Source organism: Macaca fascicularis, chromosome 3 (genome assembly GCF_037993035.2).
Source record: "Macaca fascicularis isolate 582-1 chromosome 3, T2T-MFA8v1.1".
NCBI lineage: Eukaryota > Metazoa > Chordata > Mammalia > Primates > Cercopithecidae > Macaca > Macaca fascicularis.
The window spans coordinates 192,705,713-192,723,798 of record NC_088377.1 but is presented as its reverse complement, the minus strand read 5'-3'; the positions used below and the strand labels follow the sequence as shown (position 1 = coordinate 192,723,798).

At 55.1% G+C, this 18,086-nt stretch overlaps 1 protein-coding gene and 1 long non-coding RNA gene across 8 annotated transcripts; one reads left to right on the top strand and one right to left on the bottom strand.

Moving 5' to 3' along the window:
* The first annotated feature begins 4,346 nt into the window (after positions 1–4,346).
* Positions 4,347–14,929, top strand: LOC102126237 (gamma-crystallin N). 7 transcript variants are annotated; one of them, XM_065542819.1, is made up of 6 exons: positions 4,643–4,957; positions 6,587–6,835; positions 8,512–8,657; positions 11,378–11,427; positions 12,384–12,439; positions 12,590–12,833. In XM_065542819.1, the coding sequence occupies exons 1-6, from the start codon at positions 4,937–4,939 to the stop codon at positions 12,815–12,817; spliced, it is 750 nt and encodes a 249-aa protein (XP_065398891.1). In that variant the 5' UTR covers positions 4,643–4,936; the 3' UTR covers positions 12,818–12,833. The 7 variants fall into 7 exon arrangements, 6 of the variants coding, with proteins under 6 accessions (XP_065398890.1, XP_065398889.1, XP_065398891.1 ...); XM_065542818.1 differs by lacking the exons at positions 4,643–4,957; positions 12,384–12,439; positions 12,590–12,833 and adding an exon at positions 4,347–4,496 and having other exon boundaries at positions 11,378–12,161; XM_065542817.1 differs by lacking the exons at positions 4,643–4,957; positions 12,384–12,439; positions 12,590–12,833 and adding an exon at positions 4,347–4,516 and having other exon boundaries at positions 11,378–12,161.
* On the bottom strand, positions 8,021–17,093 carry LOC135970278 (uncharacterized). The gene is made up of 2 exons (XR_010585958.2): positions 16,875–17,093; positions 8,021–13,211 (listed from the first exon to the last, which is right to left on the bottom strand). It is a non-coding gene; the product is annotated as an uncharacterized lncRNA (long non-coding RNA).
* Positions 17,094–18,086: the final 993 nt, after the last annotated feature.

The following is an 18,086-nucleotide window of genomic DNA, read 5'->3' as shown; positions in this document are numbered from 1 at the left end:
CAGTGAACCAAGATTGTGCCACTGCACTCCAGCCTGGGCGACAGAGCCAGATTCCGTCTCAAAAAAAAAAAAAGTTTGGAAGTTTGGCTGGGCATGGTGGCTCACACCTGTAATCCCAGCGCTTTGGGAGGCCAAGGCAGGCAGATCACTTGAGGTCAGGTGTTCAAGACCAGCCTGGCCAATGTGGTGAAGCCCTGTTTCTACTAAAAATACAAAAATTGGCCAGGTGTGGTGGCTCACGCCTGTAATCCTAGCACTTTGGGAGGCCAAGGCAGACGGATTGCCTGAGCTCAGGAGTTCAAGACCAGCTTGAGCAACACAGTGAAATCCCATCTCTACTAAAATAAAAAAAATTAGCTGGGCATGGCAGCATGTGCCTGTAGTCCCAGCTACTTGGGAGGCTGAGGTAGGAGAATTGCTTGAACCCGGGAGGTGGAGGTTACAGTGAGTTGAGATCATACCACTTCACTCCAGCCTGGGCAACAGAACAAGACTCTACCTCCAAAAAAAAAAAAAAAAATTAGCTGGGCATGGTGGCACATACCTGTAGCCCCAGCTACTGGGGAGGCTGAGGCAGGAGAATTGCTTGAACCTGGGAGACAGAGATTGCAGTGAGCCAAAATTGCATCACTGCACTCCTGCCTGGAGGACAGAGCAAGACTCCATCTCAAAAAAAAAAAAAAAAAAAAAAAAAAAAAGCTCTTAAAACAATGAGACACCACTACACACCTATTTGAATGGCTAAAATCCAAAATTTGATACCACCAAATGCTGACGAGGATGTGGAGCAACAGGAACTCTCATTCATTGCTGGTGGGAATGAAAAATGAAACAGTCACTTTGAAAGACTGTTTGACGGTTTCTTTTTATTTGATTTGATTTTGAATTTTTTAGAGACAGGGTCTTGCTATGTTGTCCAAGCTGGTCTTGAACTCCTGACCTCAAGTGATCCTCCTGCCTTCGCCTCCTGAGTAGCTGGGATTACAGGTACAAGCCTCTGCACCTGGCTGTTATTTATTTTCAGTTTGTTGCAAAACAAAACATACCCTTAACATATGATCCAGCAATCCCACTCTTTAGTGTATAGTGAAAGGAGCACACAAAAATCTACACATGGATGTTTATAGAAGCTTTCCTCATAATTGCCAAAACTTGCAAGCAACCAAAATGTCCTTCCATTGATGAATAGATAACTAAACTGTGGTACTTCCAGACAATGGAACATGATTCAGCAGTAAAAAGAAATGAGTGACTAGGCCAGAAAAAGATATGAGGGAATTTTAAATGCATATTACTAAGTGAAAGAAACGAATCTGAAAAAGCTACTTACTGTCTTAGTCCGTTTTATGCTGCTATAACAGAATACCACAGACTGGGTAATTTACAATGAACACAAATGTATTGGCTCACAGTTCTGGAGGTTGAGAAGTCTAACATCATGGTGCTGGCATTTTTCAAGGGTCTTCTTGCTGCATCACCCCATGGGAGAAGGGCAAAGAGAGGGTGAGAGGGAGAGCAAAAGATAGATCTTGTAGCCCTTTATAGTCAGCATTAATCCATTAATGAGGGTGAGGCCCTCATGACCTAAACACTTCCCATGAGACCCCATCTTTTAACATTGTTGCATTGGGGATTAAGTTTCCAACACATGTGTTTTGGGGGACCCATTCAAACTGTAGTAGCCACATACTGTAAGATTCCAAATACATGACATCCTGGAAAAGGCAAAACTGTGAAGATAGTAAAAAGATCAGTGGTTGCCAGGAGTTAAGGGGGAGAGAGGAATAAACAGATGGAGCACAGGGGCCTTTTTTTTTTTTTTTTTTTTTTTTGAGACGGAGTTTAACTCTGTTGTCCAGGCTGGAGTGCAGTGGTGTAATCTTGGCTCAATAAAGCCTCCACCTTCCAGGTTCAAGCAATTCTCACAGACTCAGCCTCCCGAGTAGCTAGGATTACAGGCGCCTGCCATCACGCCTGGCTAGTTTTGTACTTTTAGTAGAGACAGGGTTTTGCCACGTTGACCAGACTGGTCTCAAACTCCTGACCTTAGGTGATCCACCTGCCTTGGCCTCCCAAAGTGCTGGGGTTACAGGTGTGAGCCACCGCGCCCAGCCCGCCCAGGAGACTTTTAAGGCGGTGAGAATACTCTATGTGGTGCTCTAATGGTGGAACCATGACATTACACTGTAGGGGCAGCAAAGTTCTACCTCCATTCTCTTAGGGTCCTGGCTGGGCCTGAGAAATAAATTGAAATAAGACAGATTAACAGGAGAAAAGCATACAAACTTATTTAATACAAGTTTTATGTGGCATGGGATCCCTTTTAAGGAGATGAAGACCTAAAGAAAAAGTTAAGAGTCAAACACTTATATACTGAATGGGACAAAGAGTAGTAAGCTGTGAGAAATCAACCACATTATGTGGGGAGACTTTACAAATGTGTTATTCTAACAAAGCCTATGCGGCATTCTCTCAACTTCTCATCCTGTGTCCCGGTGTATAACATAGGTTCATCAGTTGTGACAATCGTACCACTCTAATGGAGGCGTTGATAGTGGAGGAGGCTCTGTGCGTCTGTGTGTGTGTGTGTCTGTGTGTGTGTGTATGGAGGGGCAGGGGGTATATGGGAAATCCCTGTACCTTTTGCTGAATACAGCTTGAACCTAATGCTGCTCTAAAAAATAAAATCTTTTTTAAGGCTTACTTTTCCCTGTTGAAAATAAGGGACGAGGCTTCCCTTTCCTCCCTTTTCTTGCAGAATTTCCTTCTCTGTCATTTTCAAATGTGTGTAAATCTTTTTTTTTTTTTTTTTTTTTTGAGATGGAGTCTCACTCTGTCGCCCAGGCTGGAGTGCAGTGGCGCGATCTCGGCTCACTGCAAGCTCCGCCTCCGGGTTCACGCCATTCTCCTGCCTCAGCCTCCCGAGTAGCTGGGACTACAGGTGCCCGCCACCACGCCCGGCTAACTTTTTTGTATTTTTTTTTTAGTAGAGACGGGGTTTCACCGTGTTAGCCAGGATGGTCTCGATCTCCTGACCTCGTGATCCACCCGTCTCGGCCTCCCAAAGTGCTGGGATTACAGGCTTGAGCCACCGCGCCCGGCCTGTGTGTAAATCTTTTTAATGGCTACACAAGCCAGTTGCCAGTCTAATATCTCAGTCGTGCTTCCTCTGGGAGCCAGGACCACCTCTTTGAGTCTTGACATCAAGCAGTAAATGCCGCCACCCTCCCCGTTTCCTGAGAAGCCTGACTTCAGCTGTCACCTGCCTCCAAATCGCAAAACCCACCTCCAGTCATAGCGATAGAGAAAATCAGCAATTTTGTCCTGAAAACATGAATGCAATGGGTTGTGTCTGCTTGGCTGCAGAAGAGTGAGATCTCTCTCCATCTTTGCGATCTCTCAGGGGGAGAGATCGTGATGCAGCTCACATTCCAGTTTAAAGTTTATTCAGTAATAAAATTGTTTTCTTTTTCTACTACCTTCGTGGAGAAGTTTTCTGGGTTGGCAGGAGATTTTGTTTTTAATTTTATGTCCCCACCAGGGCCCACGTCCAGAGACAAACATTGGAATGTGTGGCTTGGCAAGTAAGGTCGCCAGTGGAGGCAGCCTGCTGGGCGGCGTCCCTGGGGAAGACTGTCCCCAGGTTCAAGGGTGACATGCAGGTTCTGGTTCATGCCCTGTCTACTTTTGAAAACCTCCCAAAGCAGAGGCACGGTCACCCCTCTGCCCCAAGAATCACATAACCTCCTCTTCCTGGGCCTCAGTGTCTCATTTGTGAAATGGTCATAAAAATACACTCTACTGTTTGAGGGAAGAGCAGCCCAAACTGTTCCCCAAAGCTCCTCCCTTCTCTCCGGCAGAACCCGCTGTGGAGCACCTACCTACCCCCCGCTCCTTTGATCTCACAGCCCTGTCCCCCACACCCCCAGCCATCTGAGTCATGGGTCCTGTGTTCCCAGCTCATCTCCCCAGCCGTCTGGGGCTACACATCCTGTGGGCTACACATCCTCCGTTCGCTCTGCTCACGCCACAATCTCTGAGCCTCTGCTTTCTGCCAAGTGCTTCGTCCAGGGCTCTGGGGAACTCTCCCTCCGCGGTGGGACTCCTTTGTGCAGTAAACTGATCCTGGGCGTCCAGGGTGCTCTGGTTGGTGCAGCAGAGAGGCAAGGGGCAGAGCACTGTGCCCCCAGCTCAGGGCAGCGCGGGTCACCTGGGCACCCTAGGCAGGATCTTCAAGGAGAGAGGGACCCAGGGAGGGAGAGTGCCAAGGAGGGAGGCAGGCAGGAAGAGAGCGGGAGGAGAGGCAGGCCTGACCTGGCCTGGCATTTTGGGAAAAGGGGGAGGGCGTGCATCAGGGGCTGGGTGAGTAGGAGCAGGAGGTCTAAGGTGGGGACCTGGGAGCTCAGACCAGAGCAGCCGGGGGAGGGGCGGTCAAGCGCTGTCTGTCTGTCCGGGAAGCTTGGGTTGCATCCTCCCGGAGACAAGTTGGCACCAAGGTGAGACTGCGTGCAGCCAGGTGAGAAAGGGGAGTGGACTGGGAAGCTCGGAACAGGTCTTGGGAGGGAGGGAGATGGGCCTGAGGGCTGAGGGGCAGCGCCAGGGAAGAAAGGGCTGGAGAGACACCCCCACTCCTCCCTTCACCACTCCAAGGCAGGACAGGGGCAGCCGCGGGCTGGGCGGGAGGGCTCAGGGAGGAAGGAGGCCTGGGAGCTAAACGTGGAGAGCACACGGAGACCCCGGGCAGGGCGGGCTGCATTCGCGGTGGCACAGGGTGGCCGCGGCGGGTCTCAGCAGCCTGGTGGCCCCTCGGGCTTAGCACGCCCGACAGCACTAACGCGCCGGGGCCGGCCCAGCAAATCTTTTGTCCCGGGCGGCGCTGAGCCAGCAGGGAGCTGCCCGGTATAAACCGGGACCCGCGGATGGGGCGGGGCGCACCATGGCGCAGCGCTCGGGAAAGGTGAGTGAGTCCCTTAACCCCAAGGAAACCGGGCAGGGCCCCACCTTCGCCCCCTGTGCGAGGGGATTCAGGAGGGTGCACACTGTTGCTGGATGACAAACCCAAGGGAAGCTGGTTTAATTTCTTAATAAAACGGGGTCGGCCTGGGGCCTCTCTAGTGTGGGTGGATAGGAAGGTCTCCATCTCCACTCCTTCCTTCCGGGGTTCCAACCCCTGGCCTCGCAGTCAGGAGCAGGGAGGGTGGTCAGACTCCCTGGGGCTTCCTCGGGGTGGGGGAGGCTTGGCTTGTCCCACAGCCCTCGGCCCCACTGCTGCAGCTTCTTTGCCCAAGGCTGGTCTGTGTGGCTTGTCCTTCCTCAGGGTCTCTTCAGGGACACTCAGGGCTGGTTTTCTGAAAAATGTTGAGATTTGAGGGAGCCCCGAATCCCTTTGGTGCCCAGGTCTCCCCGAAAGCCTCAGGGGCCCTCTACCAGCCCTGCCTGGTGCAGGAAGGATGGGAGACGTGGCTCTCCCTCCCTCTCTCCAGTGCCCCTAGCCTAGCCACTGCCATGAAGCCTCTGGTCTCCAGGGCCACATTCCAGAGTGTCTGGGGGTGACTGTGTTGCTGTATCAGTCCGCATGGGCCAGGTGATGCTTCAGTAACAAAGGCCCCAGTAACTCTGGGGTGCAGAACACCAGGGTGTCCGCCTCCTTTCTGGTGAAAGCATGTGGCCACGCCTGACTCCAAGGGGCCTGGAAAGGCATTTCTCACGTTCTTTTGAGCGAACTGGAGACACTGGTGAGGCGCAAACGGCCATAGTGATGGGGAGCATCACCGCGCTCTGACAGGCCTGTTGTAGGGCCGCAGTTCTTGAAACCCAAAGCGTTAGGGAATGGTTGGGGTTTTAGGTTCCACAGCAGGAAAGACGTTGGGGGTTGTTATTGCTTCCCTTTGTTTTGTTTCGGGACAAGGACAACCTGTGGGTGCCACGTAGCTACAGGACACGGTGTCTGAACTCCCACCAGGGTGATGGAGCTCCAGATCTCATATGTGCCTGCTACCCGAAGGAGTGGCCTACAAAACACAGAGGGACAGGGTGGCACTTATAAGCCCTCTTTTGAGAACATTAATCCCGAGCCAGGCCCTGACGCGGCTTCGGCCAATTCAGCCTCTCCAGTGAAGGAGGCCCAATCCCAGGAACCTTTCTGCAAAATATATGTTGGGTTACCACGAGAGGGTTGTGGGTGCAGTTTCTTCTTTTGAAAACACCTCCTTTAATGTTATTATCGGCTTTATGTTTTAAGAATTAAAAAATGAGTTAAAAAATGCAGTGGAAGTTGACAAGAGCCCATTTTGAAATGGGCACCTAGACAAAGGGGAAGCCCCTGTCCCCAGACCGCTGTTGAAACTTGTCTGCTCCACTGTGAGCTCCTAAGGGTAGGAAGGAACAGGAGCTGTGTATGGCATCAGTCTGCCAACTATTCATGCTTTTGCCCAATTGGCAAATAATGTTACTGTGTGCAGCAGGAGTGGGCTTTGGCGGGCCTGGGAGTAGGGGTTCCGTCGAGGGTGCTGGGACCCAGACGCCAGCCTCCAACGCTGAAGGAGAGAAGCCCCTGACCCTCAGCTCTGTAACCTGCCCTTTCTAGATCACTCTCTATGAGGGCAAGCACTTCACGGGGAGGAAGCTGGAGGTCTTTGGGGACTGTGACAACTTCCAGGACCGGGGCTTTATGAACCGAGTGAACTCCATCCGCGTGGAGAGCGGAGCCTGGGTCTGCTTCGATCACCCTGACTTCCGGGGCCAGCAGTTCATCTTGGAGCACGGCGACTACCCCGACTTCTTCCGCTGGAACAGCCACAGTGACCACATGGGCTCCTGTCGGCCTGTAGGAATGGTGAGTGGGCCTGTCCACCGAGGGTTGAGTCTTCCTGCCGGAGGGACCGAGGGTCAGCCCTGGCAGACAGTGGCAAGGAATTGGGGAGCGTGGGCCTCCCAGCTTTAAAGTCTGTAAGACTGAGGGAGCTATACCCAGAGCCACCTGCTGGCATGAGGTGAGTAGGTGGGGGGCCGAGTTGCTGGGAACCGAGCGGGAGTGGCCCTGAGTTTTCATACAGGTATCAGGAAACCACTTTAAGTTTTGGATCCAAAAATCTAGCTGCATTGTCCATTTAAAATGCTGTTGAAATCGTCCAAATTTAGATTTCCAGCCAGATAAGGGACACTCAGCCAATGGGAGGCTGATTTGGGCCTAGTGTGGCCACTGGTGCAGGTGGTCTTGTAGCACATTCTAGAGCCTTCCATGCTGCGGTCTTGGAGTGGCTGATGGAGGAAGCTGAAGAATCACCCGCCAGTCAGGGGAAAATTGGGGGGCAGGTCCCTTGGAATTACACAGGTAGCTGCCACCCAAGAGGTGTATGCAGGGAGGGCAGACGAGGGGCATGGCTCCCCTGTGGCGAAGGACTGTTTCTGTCCAGCTGCTCCTAGGGTGGGATTTAAGCAAGGCCGTTCCCCCAGGTCATGAGTACTCGCTGACCTGCTGTGAGCTCTGGGAGCTTCAGGTGGGAAGGGGAGGATTCCTGAGCCTGGGGGTATGCATGTCTCATCACAGAGAGTCTGGGCTTATGTCTGCCGAGGACCCTCCCCTGATGCCTGGGCCGGGCGGTTCTGGTGAACGTCTGAGGAACCCCAGGGAAGGGGCCTCTGTGTGGGGCCCCCTCTCTTTTCTGTATCAGTTGCAAAATCAGCTGGGCTTTGGCATCTCAAATTGTAAGAATGCTTTCTTAGTATTTCTTCCAGGCTGTGGTACAATTGGCAAAAAAGAAATTTAAATGGTTGGCCCTGGACCCTGCATAATGCTATTTATATGAAAAATATCCTTGGTATCTTGAGAACTGCTGTTCTCCTAAGAGCTATCCTGGGGCCAGCTGTGACGCAGACCAGGCCCTGCCGGCTTCTGAGCCAGGCAGGGGCTGGCCCTCCTCTGTCTTTTGGAAATGCGGGAATCATATAGGGAGACGTGCTGAGCCTAGGGGACGATGATGTCAAGGCCAGCAGGAGTTTCAGCACACGAGATCTGGTATTTGTTTTAGATTTTTGGCTTTATGTTTTACTAAAAGGTTCTATTACAGTTTTAAAACGTTATCATTTGAAGGCTTGCCTGTGGGCTGCGGCCCTGGAGTGAAGTCAGAAACGGGAGTGTGTTGGTGTGACCAGGGCAGAAGTTCCCCAGGCTGAGCACCCAGAGGGAGCCCCGAGACCCCAGCCCTGGTCTGAGCCTGAGCGCTGGCCTCTGGTCAGTTTGGCTGTCTTTGGACCTCAGATTTTCTAGTTGTAGAAAGAGGTGCTTAGACCAGCTCAGTGGCTTGAAACAGTTTTAGAGTAATAGAACCCTTTCTTCCAACCACATCTCATGTGGAAGAACAAACAGAAGTGCGGGGTTGAAGTATGTGGGATGGGGGTGCCCAGTGCCCTGGGTGCCTCCTAATTCCTTCCTGCCCGGGGCTTCTGTTTCTGGGAGAGGGGAATTCACAGCAGGCTCCTTCTTTCCTTCTTTTTCGCTTGGTCTTGGAGCATGGGGAACATTTCCGCCTGGAAATCTTCGAGGGTTGCAACTTCACGGGCCAGTGCCTGGAGTTCCTGGAGGACTGCCCCTTCCTGCAGAGTGGGGGCTGGGCCAAGAACTGCATCAACGCCATCAAGGTGTACGGGGACGGAGCGTGAGTACAGGCCAGCCACGTGGCCGCACCCCGAGGCCCAGCTAGGCCCTTCAGCACCAGGCGTGCGAGGCTGCCCGCCATGCAGGGCTGGTGGGTGGGGTGGGAATGAGACCTGCAGCAGGGGGCAGCGTGTCCCTGGCCCCACAGGCCCTCTCTTTTCCTCAGCTGCCTCACCTGCCCCAGTCAAGCAGCAGGGAGCTTCCCCTATGGCCCAGAAGGGCCTCAGAGAGGGACCCTGGGCCCCAGAGGCATCCTGAGACCTTCCCTATAGGGCATCGGTCCAGGAACAGAGGTAGGAGAGGACCTTGAAAGCTGCACAGTTCTCTGCGATTGATCTGATGCAAGAGACCGCCTTTGGTTTTCTTGAGCCGGGGGACACCTGCTTACCAAAGGATCCCCCAGGGCCTTATGGGCTGGAAAGCCACAGCGGGCTCACCTGCTCGGAGAAGGGTGGACCAGCCCACCCTGCCCAGCGCCTACCCAGCAAAGCTGACCCCTGAACCGGGCCTCTCTGCAAACCCCCAGCACCCTGGCCTCTGGGGGAAGACGGACTTCAGGGTGGCTCACTTCTGGACAGAGAGTAGCCAGGGGGATTGTGCCCAGGCCCAGACGGGTTTGTCTGCCCCACACTTGGGTTTCCTCCTGGTCAACCAAGGGCAGCCTTCGTGCCCCCTCCTGCCCTCCCGCATACTCCCCTTTTGCAACTACCCTCTGAGCACCTTCAAGTTGGCCATCTGTTTTCATTGTCCAGCCCACACCTCTGCGTCAGGTAGATATTATTGCCCCCGTTCTACAAAGGGCAAGCTGAGACTCAGAAGGCTGACGGCCCAGCCGTCCCATGGGAGTGGCACAGCTGAGACTACAGCCAAGCCTGTGTCTGTCCCTGTTCCACAGCTGGCCGCTTTCCCAGGCCTCAGTTCCCTCCCCTCAGGCCAAGAGCCCCTCACACAGGTTCCAGCTGGCTGTGCATGGTTCTGGCTCCTATCAAAGCAATTGAAGAACAATTTGCCTTCTATACTCCAGAGGTTCAAGGCCAGGGAGCTCTGGAGAGGATGCAGGGGGCAGAGGGACTGCAGGGAGACAGAGACTGAGCCAAGGCAGAGCTGGACACAGGTGGCACCCCATGTCCGTGGGCTCCAACTGCACAGTGAAACTATCCCCCCACAATTGTGTCTATGCTGAATATGTACATTATTCCCTGAAAGATACCGTACAGCTATTTACATAGCATTTACGTTGGATTCGGTATCATAAGTAATCTGGAGATGATTTCAAGTCCAGTAAGTCCTCACTTAACATTGGGGATAGGTTCTTGGAGACTGTGACTTTAAATGAAATGATGTATGGCAGGTCCTCGAATATGCTGTCTTGTTCAATGTGGGCTCATTATAAGATTGATGAGGGGAGAAATGGCTTTGTTATATATCGCGTGCTGAAAGCCACGGTTCCCAAATACCTACTGATGGGGTTAAGCGAGGACTTACTATATATGGGAGGATACGCGTGGGTTATATGCAAATACAATGCCATTTTATATCTGGAACTTGAGCATCCTTGGATTTTGACATCCAAGGGAAGTCCTGGAACCAGTTCCCAGGGATAGGAGGGACTGTGTACATCCCACCTTTCCCTGGTGGCCTGATAGTGGCGGAAATCTGCTGTTTCTGTCACTCTAGCTAGCTCCAGGATTCCATTTTACAAAATTGCATTTTGCTCTAAATTGGTGGCACCTGGAGCCCAGGGGTGGCATTCCAAAACAAGAATTTGCCCTGGAAAACTTGCTGGCTAAATTGTGTCTTGTAAGGCCCAAGTCACACCTTTGCATGGAGGATGTCCTGAGGCCAGAGACACAATCCCCCCGCCCACCCCAGCACTCAGGCACTCAGGGGCTTGTTGAGAAGGAAGGTGGAGAAGGTGGAGATGAACATTTCTCTGACTGAGGAGCACACAGTCCATCTCCTTCAATCCCCACCGTCCCTGCAAGGAGCCAGCCGTCAGTCCCCCAGGTGGGGGCCCAGGTGCTCAGCCTTTGCCGCCTAAGACTCTAACTCTTACACAAATGTAAGCCCTTGTCAAGGAGGTAACGCCCCCGGGTCCCCTGGATCCGGAGGGGACACTGCTGGGAGGCCTTTCCTGGGGTCTGGAGAGTGGGCGAGGCAGGGCCCCTTCACCACCTCCCACTGCCAAGACCCCTTCCCTCTGGGTCCCACATCAGCCCAGGCATGACCCGTCCCCTCAGATCCATGTCCTGGTGGGCTTTCGGAGGAAAATGTGCTGGCGTTCTGCCCCCAACCACCCCCACCTGGGGAAGGGCACGGTGCTCATGTGGGCAGGACAGGCCCCTGCCCCTTCCCCTTTCTGCCTCCTCCCAGTAGCCACAGCCAGGACAGGGGACAGGAGGATGGGCAGTTCCCTGCCCCCTCCTTTTGGGGGTGTCCATGTGAGCACCCTCATGTGGCCCAGGACATGGCTTAGGGTATTTCTTGCCCACCACAGGGTAGGAAAGGACCAGCTGACTCCCTGAGGTGCCTCTGAGGCCCCAGCTATGGCATAGGTGTGGGGTCAGAAAGCTCCAGGTGTGAAGGAGCATGGACGTGGGGGGCCATGAGGGTGAGGTCCAGGCTGGACCAGGCCTGCCCTGAGTCCCCCAGCAGGTGCTCCAGGCTGGCTCACACCCTCTGCCTCTCTCTGTTCCTTCCTGGCGCCAACCCTCGAGGCAGCAGACTGTGCCAGGCACCAAGTGTGACAAGCCTCGCTCGTCTCAGAGATGGTGAGGGAAGGACAGGGTCGGGCCAGCCCCTGCTCCGAGCTGTCCTGAGGCGTCTTCCTTGTATCACATGCCCCTTCCCAGGCAGAGGCCACTCCCCTGGACCTCCAGTCCCTTCCTCCTGGTCCCCCATTCCCTCCCCACCGCACCTTCCTGCTTTTCTGGGCCGGGCCCACAGTTTCCTGGGTGACGAAGGGCTGTGTTCTCTCCTGCCCCCACCAGCCCCAGGTCCTCCAGGCTCCGTAAAGACTTGTCCTGACTGTTTCTGCTCTCTGGATTGTTGGTGGCTGCCCCGGAGGTGTGCAGAAGGGGAGGAGGAGAGGAAGGGGCCCCACTTGGGACTCCCTGACCCTCCTCTGTGCCCTGCAGGCTCCTCTGTGCAACTGTACCCCCACAGCCCATTTCCTCTGCAGGGGAGGCCCCATGAGGGCAGGAGGGGGCAGGAACCATGTCATGTGACCATGGCACCTCTGGTACCTGACACGGTGTTGGGCACACATGTGGGAACCCACTGGCATTCACTGAATGAATGGTGCCCTCTGTGCCAGGCCCCCCATCAGGTGCTGGGGGCACTGTCTGTGCAAGGTGGTCCTTATCAGGGAACAGGAGTGCATGGGTGTGCAGTGATGGCGGGAGTGCATCCTTGCCAAGGACGGTTGAAATGCAGTGGCGCGATCTCGGCTCACTGCAACCTCCGCCTCCCTGGTTCAAGCAATTCTCTTGCCTCAGTCTCCTGAGTAGCTGGGATTACAGGCATGCACCACCACGCCCAGCTAATTTTTGTATTTTTAGTAGACACGGGGTTTCACCACATTGGCCAGGCTGCTCTCGAACTCCTGACCACAAGAAATCTGCCTGCCTCGGCCTCCCAAAGTTCTGGGATTACAGGCATGAGCCACCACACCCGGCCAGGACTGGTCAGTTTTAAAATGTGGACGTTACTAGGCCTGTCCCCACAGGTGTCACACCCCTGCACGGACCCCACACGGCACTGAGGAAGGAAATAAAAGCCAAGGTGGGCACCGTGGGTGCCTTCGTGTAGCCCAGAGTGAAGGGGCCGCTCGGCCGGGAGGGGTTGCTGGGTGGCCAGGCTGTGCAAGCTCTTCTGTCTGGAGTCCAGGGGGGCTTCCCGGCAGCCCCTGATTCCCACTCCCCTGGCCTCCAGGTGGGTCCTGTACGAGGAGCCCAACTACCGCGGCCGCATGTACGTGGTGGAGAGGGGCGACTTCCGCAGCTTCTCCGACTGGGAGGCCCACAGCGCGCGGGTGCAGTCACTCCGCAGGGTGGTCAACTTCTTCTAGCCGAGCCCTCCCACCAGGATGGCCAGGCACAGCTCTGGGGACAGGGGCAGCCCCTTGCGGTCCCACCCAGACCTCGGGACCTTGGGCAATAAAAGTCCTAAAAGCCAACAGGCGGCTTCTGAGTGCTCTCTTGGCAATGGGCGTCCCAGCCCTGGGAGGAGCCAGACGATCCAGGGCGCTTTCCCAGACTCCCAGGGACCCCCTGGGCCAGAGAGGGGAGAGTAGTGGGGAGAGGTGATGAGGAGCAATGGGGGGAGGGAAGGGCCGGAACCCAGGCTGGTGCAGGGCTCCCCAGGCTCACTTGGGGCTCTGCCTCTCTGTGACTCAGCAAGGTGAGGCTGCCAGGCCACGTGGCCAAAGGCCTGACCCCGGGTCTCTGTGTCTGATCTCTGGGTTTTATCCTCATGGCTAATCTTGGCCTCGGAGTTTCTAGGGGAAGGATGTTCCCTCTGGAAGGTTGGTTTGCACCCAGGGCAGACCTCTCTCCTGCGAAAGAGAAAAAAATTAGTGGTGGTGAGTGTCGGGGTAGGGGTTTAGCTTGAACAGGTGGGCTCTGTGGGAATGGAGGGGCTTTCAGGGAGAAAGGGAAATGGGGCGTGTCTGCTGCAGCTGTAGCCCCTGGAGCAGTGGGGCCGGCAGACCCAGAACCGGCGGCCTTGGCTCGGGTCTTCACCTCGTGCAGCCACAAGCGCCCGCCTGCAGAATTCCTCCAGGCCTGGGCCCTCTCCAGAACACTGGGTCCTCCTGTTGGGGTGGGCTTGAATCTCGAGGGGACACCCCACCCCTGGGGGACAGAAGGGAGGGAGAAGCCTGTCCTGGAAGGAGATACTCAGCCCAGGCAGTGGGATTCCTGAGCATAAGAGGGTCCACGTCCCCAAAAGTATCCCCCTACTGCCTCCCCACCCACGCCTACGCTTCCAACTCACAGGGGAGAGAGGAAAGGACCCTCGAGGGGGAACTCTGGTCCCTGGGGGTGGCCCAGGTAACTCCCTGCTGCCAGCAGCCCCCCAGGAGAGTCCTGAATGGAGGCTGCCTGTGAGGAAACCATAGCCCACTCCAGAAGGAGGCAACAGATGGAGTGCTCTGGGCTTCTGAGGAGAACGCAGGGGCTCTGGACCCGAGGTCCCTGAGCACGGGGCTCCTGGACATGGAGACCCCAAAGATGTTCACACGGCCTGTGCCTGGACCGAGGCCTGGCTGGATGAGGGATCGGGGTGGGGGGCCAGGTGCATGGGTTGGATCACCCATGTGCCCACAGCGTTCTGGTCAGGGACCTGGCTCCTGGTCCAACCTCTAATCCCCCACAGAGATCCCAGAGGCCCCCCCACCAGCTGGCTCCCGACTGGCTTCTCAGTTCCCGGGTCCTCCTCACCACACATCTTGCTCCGGTTTTCTGAGTAGGCGGAGGGGTTTGGACTGGGGATCAGCCCCTCTAGGCCGGGAGCCCTGGGTTACTATTGGAATTGAACTGAGACACGCTGACAGGCCTGGAGGGTGATGGATGCATGGCAGGGAGCTCAGGGAGGGAACACAGGTTCCCAAAGGAAAAACAAAATCTCAGGGGCCGATTCTGCCACAGAGTGTGGTGGCCTGAGTGTGGTGGGCCAGGGGATGGCTGTCCCGTTCCTGGGTGTCCTCCAACCCCTCCCCATCCCTCACTGAGAGAGCAATGGAAAAAGAGTCACGATGAGTCACCCAATTCACCCAAGACAATGTCCCACCAAGAACGTGGCAAAGACGGAGGGGCCATGACCGCTGTGGGAGCCCCGTAGGCGGTCCCATGACAGCTGAGGCCAAATGAAGATATGAAACCACTAGGCAACCGTCCCCTCCGCCCAGGAAAGGGGAGGGGCTCCCTGCTGCCATGTGGTAGATGGGTCCACAAAGGCCTGCTCTGTACCCCTAATGCCCCGGCCCCTCCTCCTTTCACCTGCAAACCACAGAGCATGGAGCCCTAGCAGCTTCGGAGCCGAGGACTTCCAGGCAAGCAGCTCTCTTCAATCAGATCAAGGACTGGAAGAGGCCACCACAAGACCAGCAACAACCCAGCCACCTGTCCTGACTGCAAAGCTCTGAGCCTGGAACCGATCGACATGGAAATGCACCTGCACCGTTTCTGAGCCGGGAGAGTGTTTGCTTAAAATCATGCCCTCAGTTTTCATTTCTCTGCCAGTTTGTTAGGGAGGTGGAGCCTTCTGTGTGGCATATCTGCCAGCGGGAGGCCCTCGCCACCCATGGCAAGGGCCCTGTCTTTTCTGAAACAGCCGTCCAACCCTCCACAGACTCCTTGGGCCTTGGCACCCTGCTGCCCTCAGGCCTCCACAATCTCGCACCTGTTAGCCCACGGCTGATGATGGTGATGATGTTGATGGATATTTGTGGAGCACTGACTTCATGCCAGGCTCTGTAGTAGCTGGAATCTGTGTAATTTTACTTATCACGTACAATAATGCCAAGATGATGATACACTTATCATCACTGTACAGACGAGGAGAGCTAGACACAGACGGGTTAAGCAGCTTGCCCAGGGTCACACAGCAGTCAGGACTAAGACCCAGGTCTGGCTGGCTGATTGATCCTTTTTGTTCCTAACCACTCCTCTATACTGCACCACACATTTGCATATTTAGATATATTTTTGTCATGAATTTGGTGCAAACCCAAAGCCTCTCCAGGCCTCAGACCCTATTCTGTGAAATGAGTGCAATCATGTCTGTTGTGCCAACTGTATACCCTTGTAAAAGCCAAAGGCGTGACCTGTGAGCAGGTGCCATATGAGGGCTGGTTAGCGGTAGGTGACCCAGCAGGTGACGGGGTGGGGAAGCAGGCAGGGGAGTGGCGTCATAGGAGAGAGGGTAACTTGGCTCCAAACTCCAACCTGATTCCCACTCCATCACTCACTAGGATATGACATTGGAGAAGCCACTGCTGTGTGTCTCAGTGTCCTCAGACATACAGCAGTGGTAATCATTCCGCCCCCTCATAGGCAATTAATGCCTGGGGAATGAAATGAGAACCACAGGCCCCACCGGTTCAGTCTAGGTCCTTGGGAGTCACGGGAAAAACCAGGCCTAGCAGTCCTTCCCATGAGTTCCAGAGGCTTCCCCTGAACTCCTCCTCTCCTCCCCAGCACCAAGGCATAGCAGCACCTCATTAACTGGTGATTTAATGCTTCTCGAATGGGCTTTGTGCTCCTGGGTGACCTCCTCCTCACCCCAGCCCCCTGCTCCCTAATCTGTCAGCAAATCTGCTTTTTGTCTGAAAGAGGAAAAACAAGATTCCCACCAAAGTGCTTGTGGGCAGCTTGTAATTTATCTGAAGTCTGTCCAGGGGTCGATGGACCGAGGGTGAGAGGCCCTCAGAGCCACACATGCTTCACATATTTCTGCCTCCCTCTGTGGTTTGGAAAGCTGGGACTTTCACAGAGCCATCCCCTCATGTCCTCAGCCCTGGGTCCCCCTGCCCTGCCGGCCCCCTGCACTGTTTATCAGGTCCAGTCTGACCACAGGAAAAACATTCCCTTTGAATCCTCCCAGCCACCCCATCCCCCGAGCCAAGAAGTTCCTCCCACCAACCAAGGGCTGGTCCAAGAAGTGTCTGTTGGCCCCTTCCTCTTCCTGGGCCTCCATCCCGTGCCCCGAGGTGGCCAGCGGGCTACCGCCTTCTTGGCTGGAGGCTTCTTGGCTTGCCTCTTCATGCCACTGGGTGCCTTCAGAGCAGGTCTGTCCTGCCTGTGTTCCCCCCAGGAAGCCACAACAGATCTTCAATCAAAGCCTGTTGGGTGAGTTTGAGCCCACCCAGGGACGTCAAAAAAAAAAAAAAAAAAGACGAACAAACAAAAAGCTTGTCGAATGAAACAGATTTAAAGATTTAGCTCCAGAGTTTCAGTTTGTGAAGATGACAGAGTTCTGGAGACAGACAGATGGTGCTGACGGCTGCACAACTGTGTGTGTGCACTTAATGCCACTCAACCACACACTTCAAATGGTTAGCATGATAAACTGTATGTGTATTTTGCCATAATCAAAAAATATTAACTCCTTGTTGCTCAGGTGCTCAGGACTGTGGGAGGCAATGTGGGAATGAAGGTCCTCCCTGGATCCCAGGGAACCCTGCAGGTCTCCTGTGCGACCATGCCCCACCCCCTACCTGAAGAAGCTGTCACCTGCTTGTTGATGGAGTGGGTCCCATCAGCTTGGCAGGGCTCTTGGCTGTGGCTGCTGGGGAGGCTGAGATGCAGGAGGAGGAGGTCCTTGTCCTTCAGCAGAGCCCCCTGGAGCGTCACTGTGGTTGCCTGGGACTAACCCTGCCTTCCGGACTCCTAGACCTTAGTAGCCCGGGTCTGGGGACAGCAGGAAGGAGTGACTTGGGCAGCCTTCCCTGAGCAGGGAGCATTTGTGTAAACAGGCTCCTGGCTTCTTGCCTGTGGCCAGCCCACTTTGGAATCGTAATTTAAAAGGATCCTGTAGAGCCCAGCTGGCATGGGCTGTGCATGGAGGGGTGGCAGCCCTGGAGCCAGCCTGTGGGTCTGCAGCCCCTTGCTGGGGCTGGGGGGCAGGCTGGGCAGGTCAGTGCTGGTAACCCTAGTCCTGGTCCCTGCCTGTCCTGGGACCCCCAGGACGGCCCTCCCTGGGTAGGGGCAGGGGCGGGGGCAGAGGGTAGGGCTGTGCTGAGGGCGAGCATTCTCAACCTGAAGAGGGCTCAGCGATGTGTAGGACTGCTCTGGCTAGGGGACTGACCAGGTTATAAGGACCCTCTCCACGCACCCTGTCTGGCCCCCAACACCAGGGCGGGAGTTCTCACCAGCTGGGCTGGATCGTTCCGCAGGCTGAGATGGTCGTGCCCTGGGTACCATTCCCATAGCGGTAGAGTGTTCAGTTCTAGATGCCAGGCACAGGGAGCGGGGCGGCGTGTCCCCTGCACAGTGTACCCAGCCTAACTCCCAGCCCCGGCATTCCTAAACTGCACAGACAGTCATGCGGGCAGTAGAAATGGGTGCTCCCACCCAGTGGGGCTGCTGGATGGAAGTCCCTTCGTGGGGCTGGTAATGGCAGAGGTGGTGTCACCTCTGCACACAGAGGGGATGCTCAAGTGCTGCTTTACCCCTGGGGGAAGGGAGCCCAAGGCCAGGGGAGGAGCCCATTGTGATAAAAACGCAGACACAAAAAGTACGGGAGGAAATTGTTGAGGCAGAGGGGACTTAGAAAAAGGTTGTAGAAAAAAGCTAGGCATCCATAATATTCTCCCTGGCACAAGTCCTGTGCTCTCTGCTAGAGAGGAACTCCTAATAGGGCCAAAGCAAGCAGGGAAACAGGATCAACTCCATCATTTGCTCAGTCGCAAAGATGAAAGGAAGTGAGT

Excerpts from the sequence above, each read along its gene's own strand:
- LOC102126237 (XM_045388090.2), top strand. The coding sequence starts at position 4,937 with ATGGCGCAGCGCTCGGGAAAG. Across the intron at positions 4,958-6,586 it reads TGGCGCAGCGCTCGGGAAAG|ATCACTCTCTATGAGGGCAA; the intron begins GTGAGTGAGTCC and ends TGCCCTTTCTAG. Across the intron at positions 6,836-8,511 it reads CCTGTCGGCCTGTAGGAATG|CATGGGGAACATTTCCGCCT; the intron begins GTGAGTGGGCCT and ends TTGGTCTTGGAG.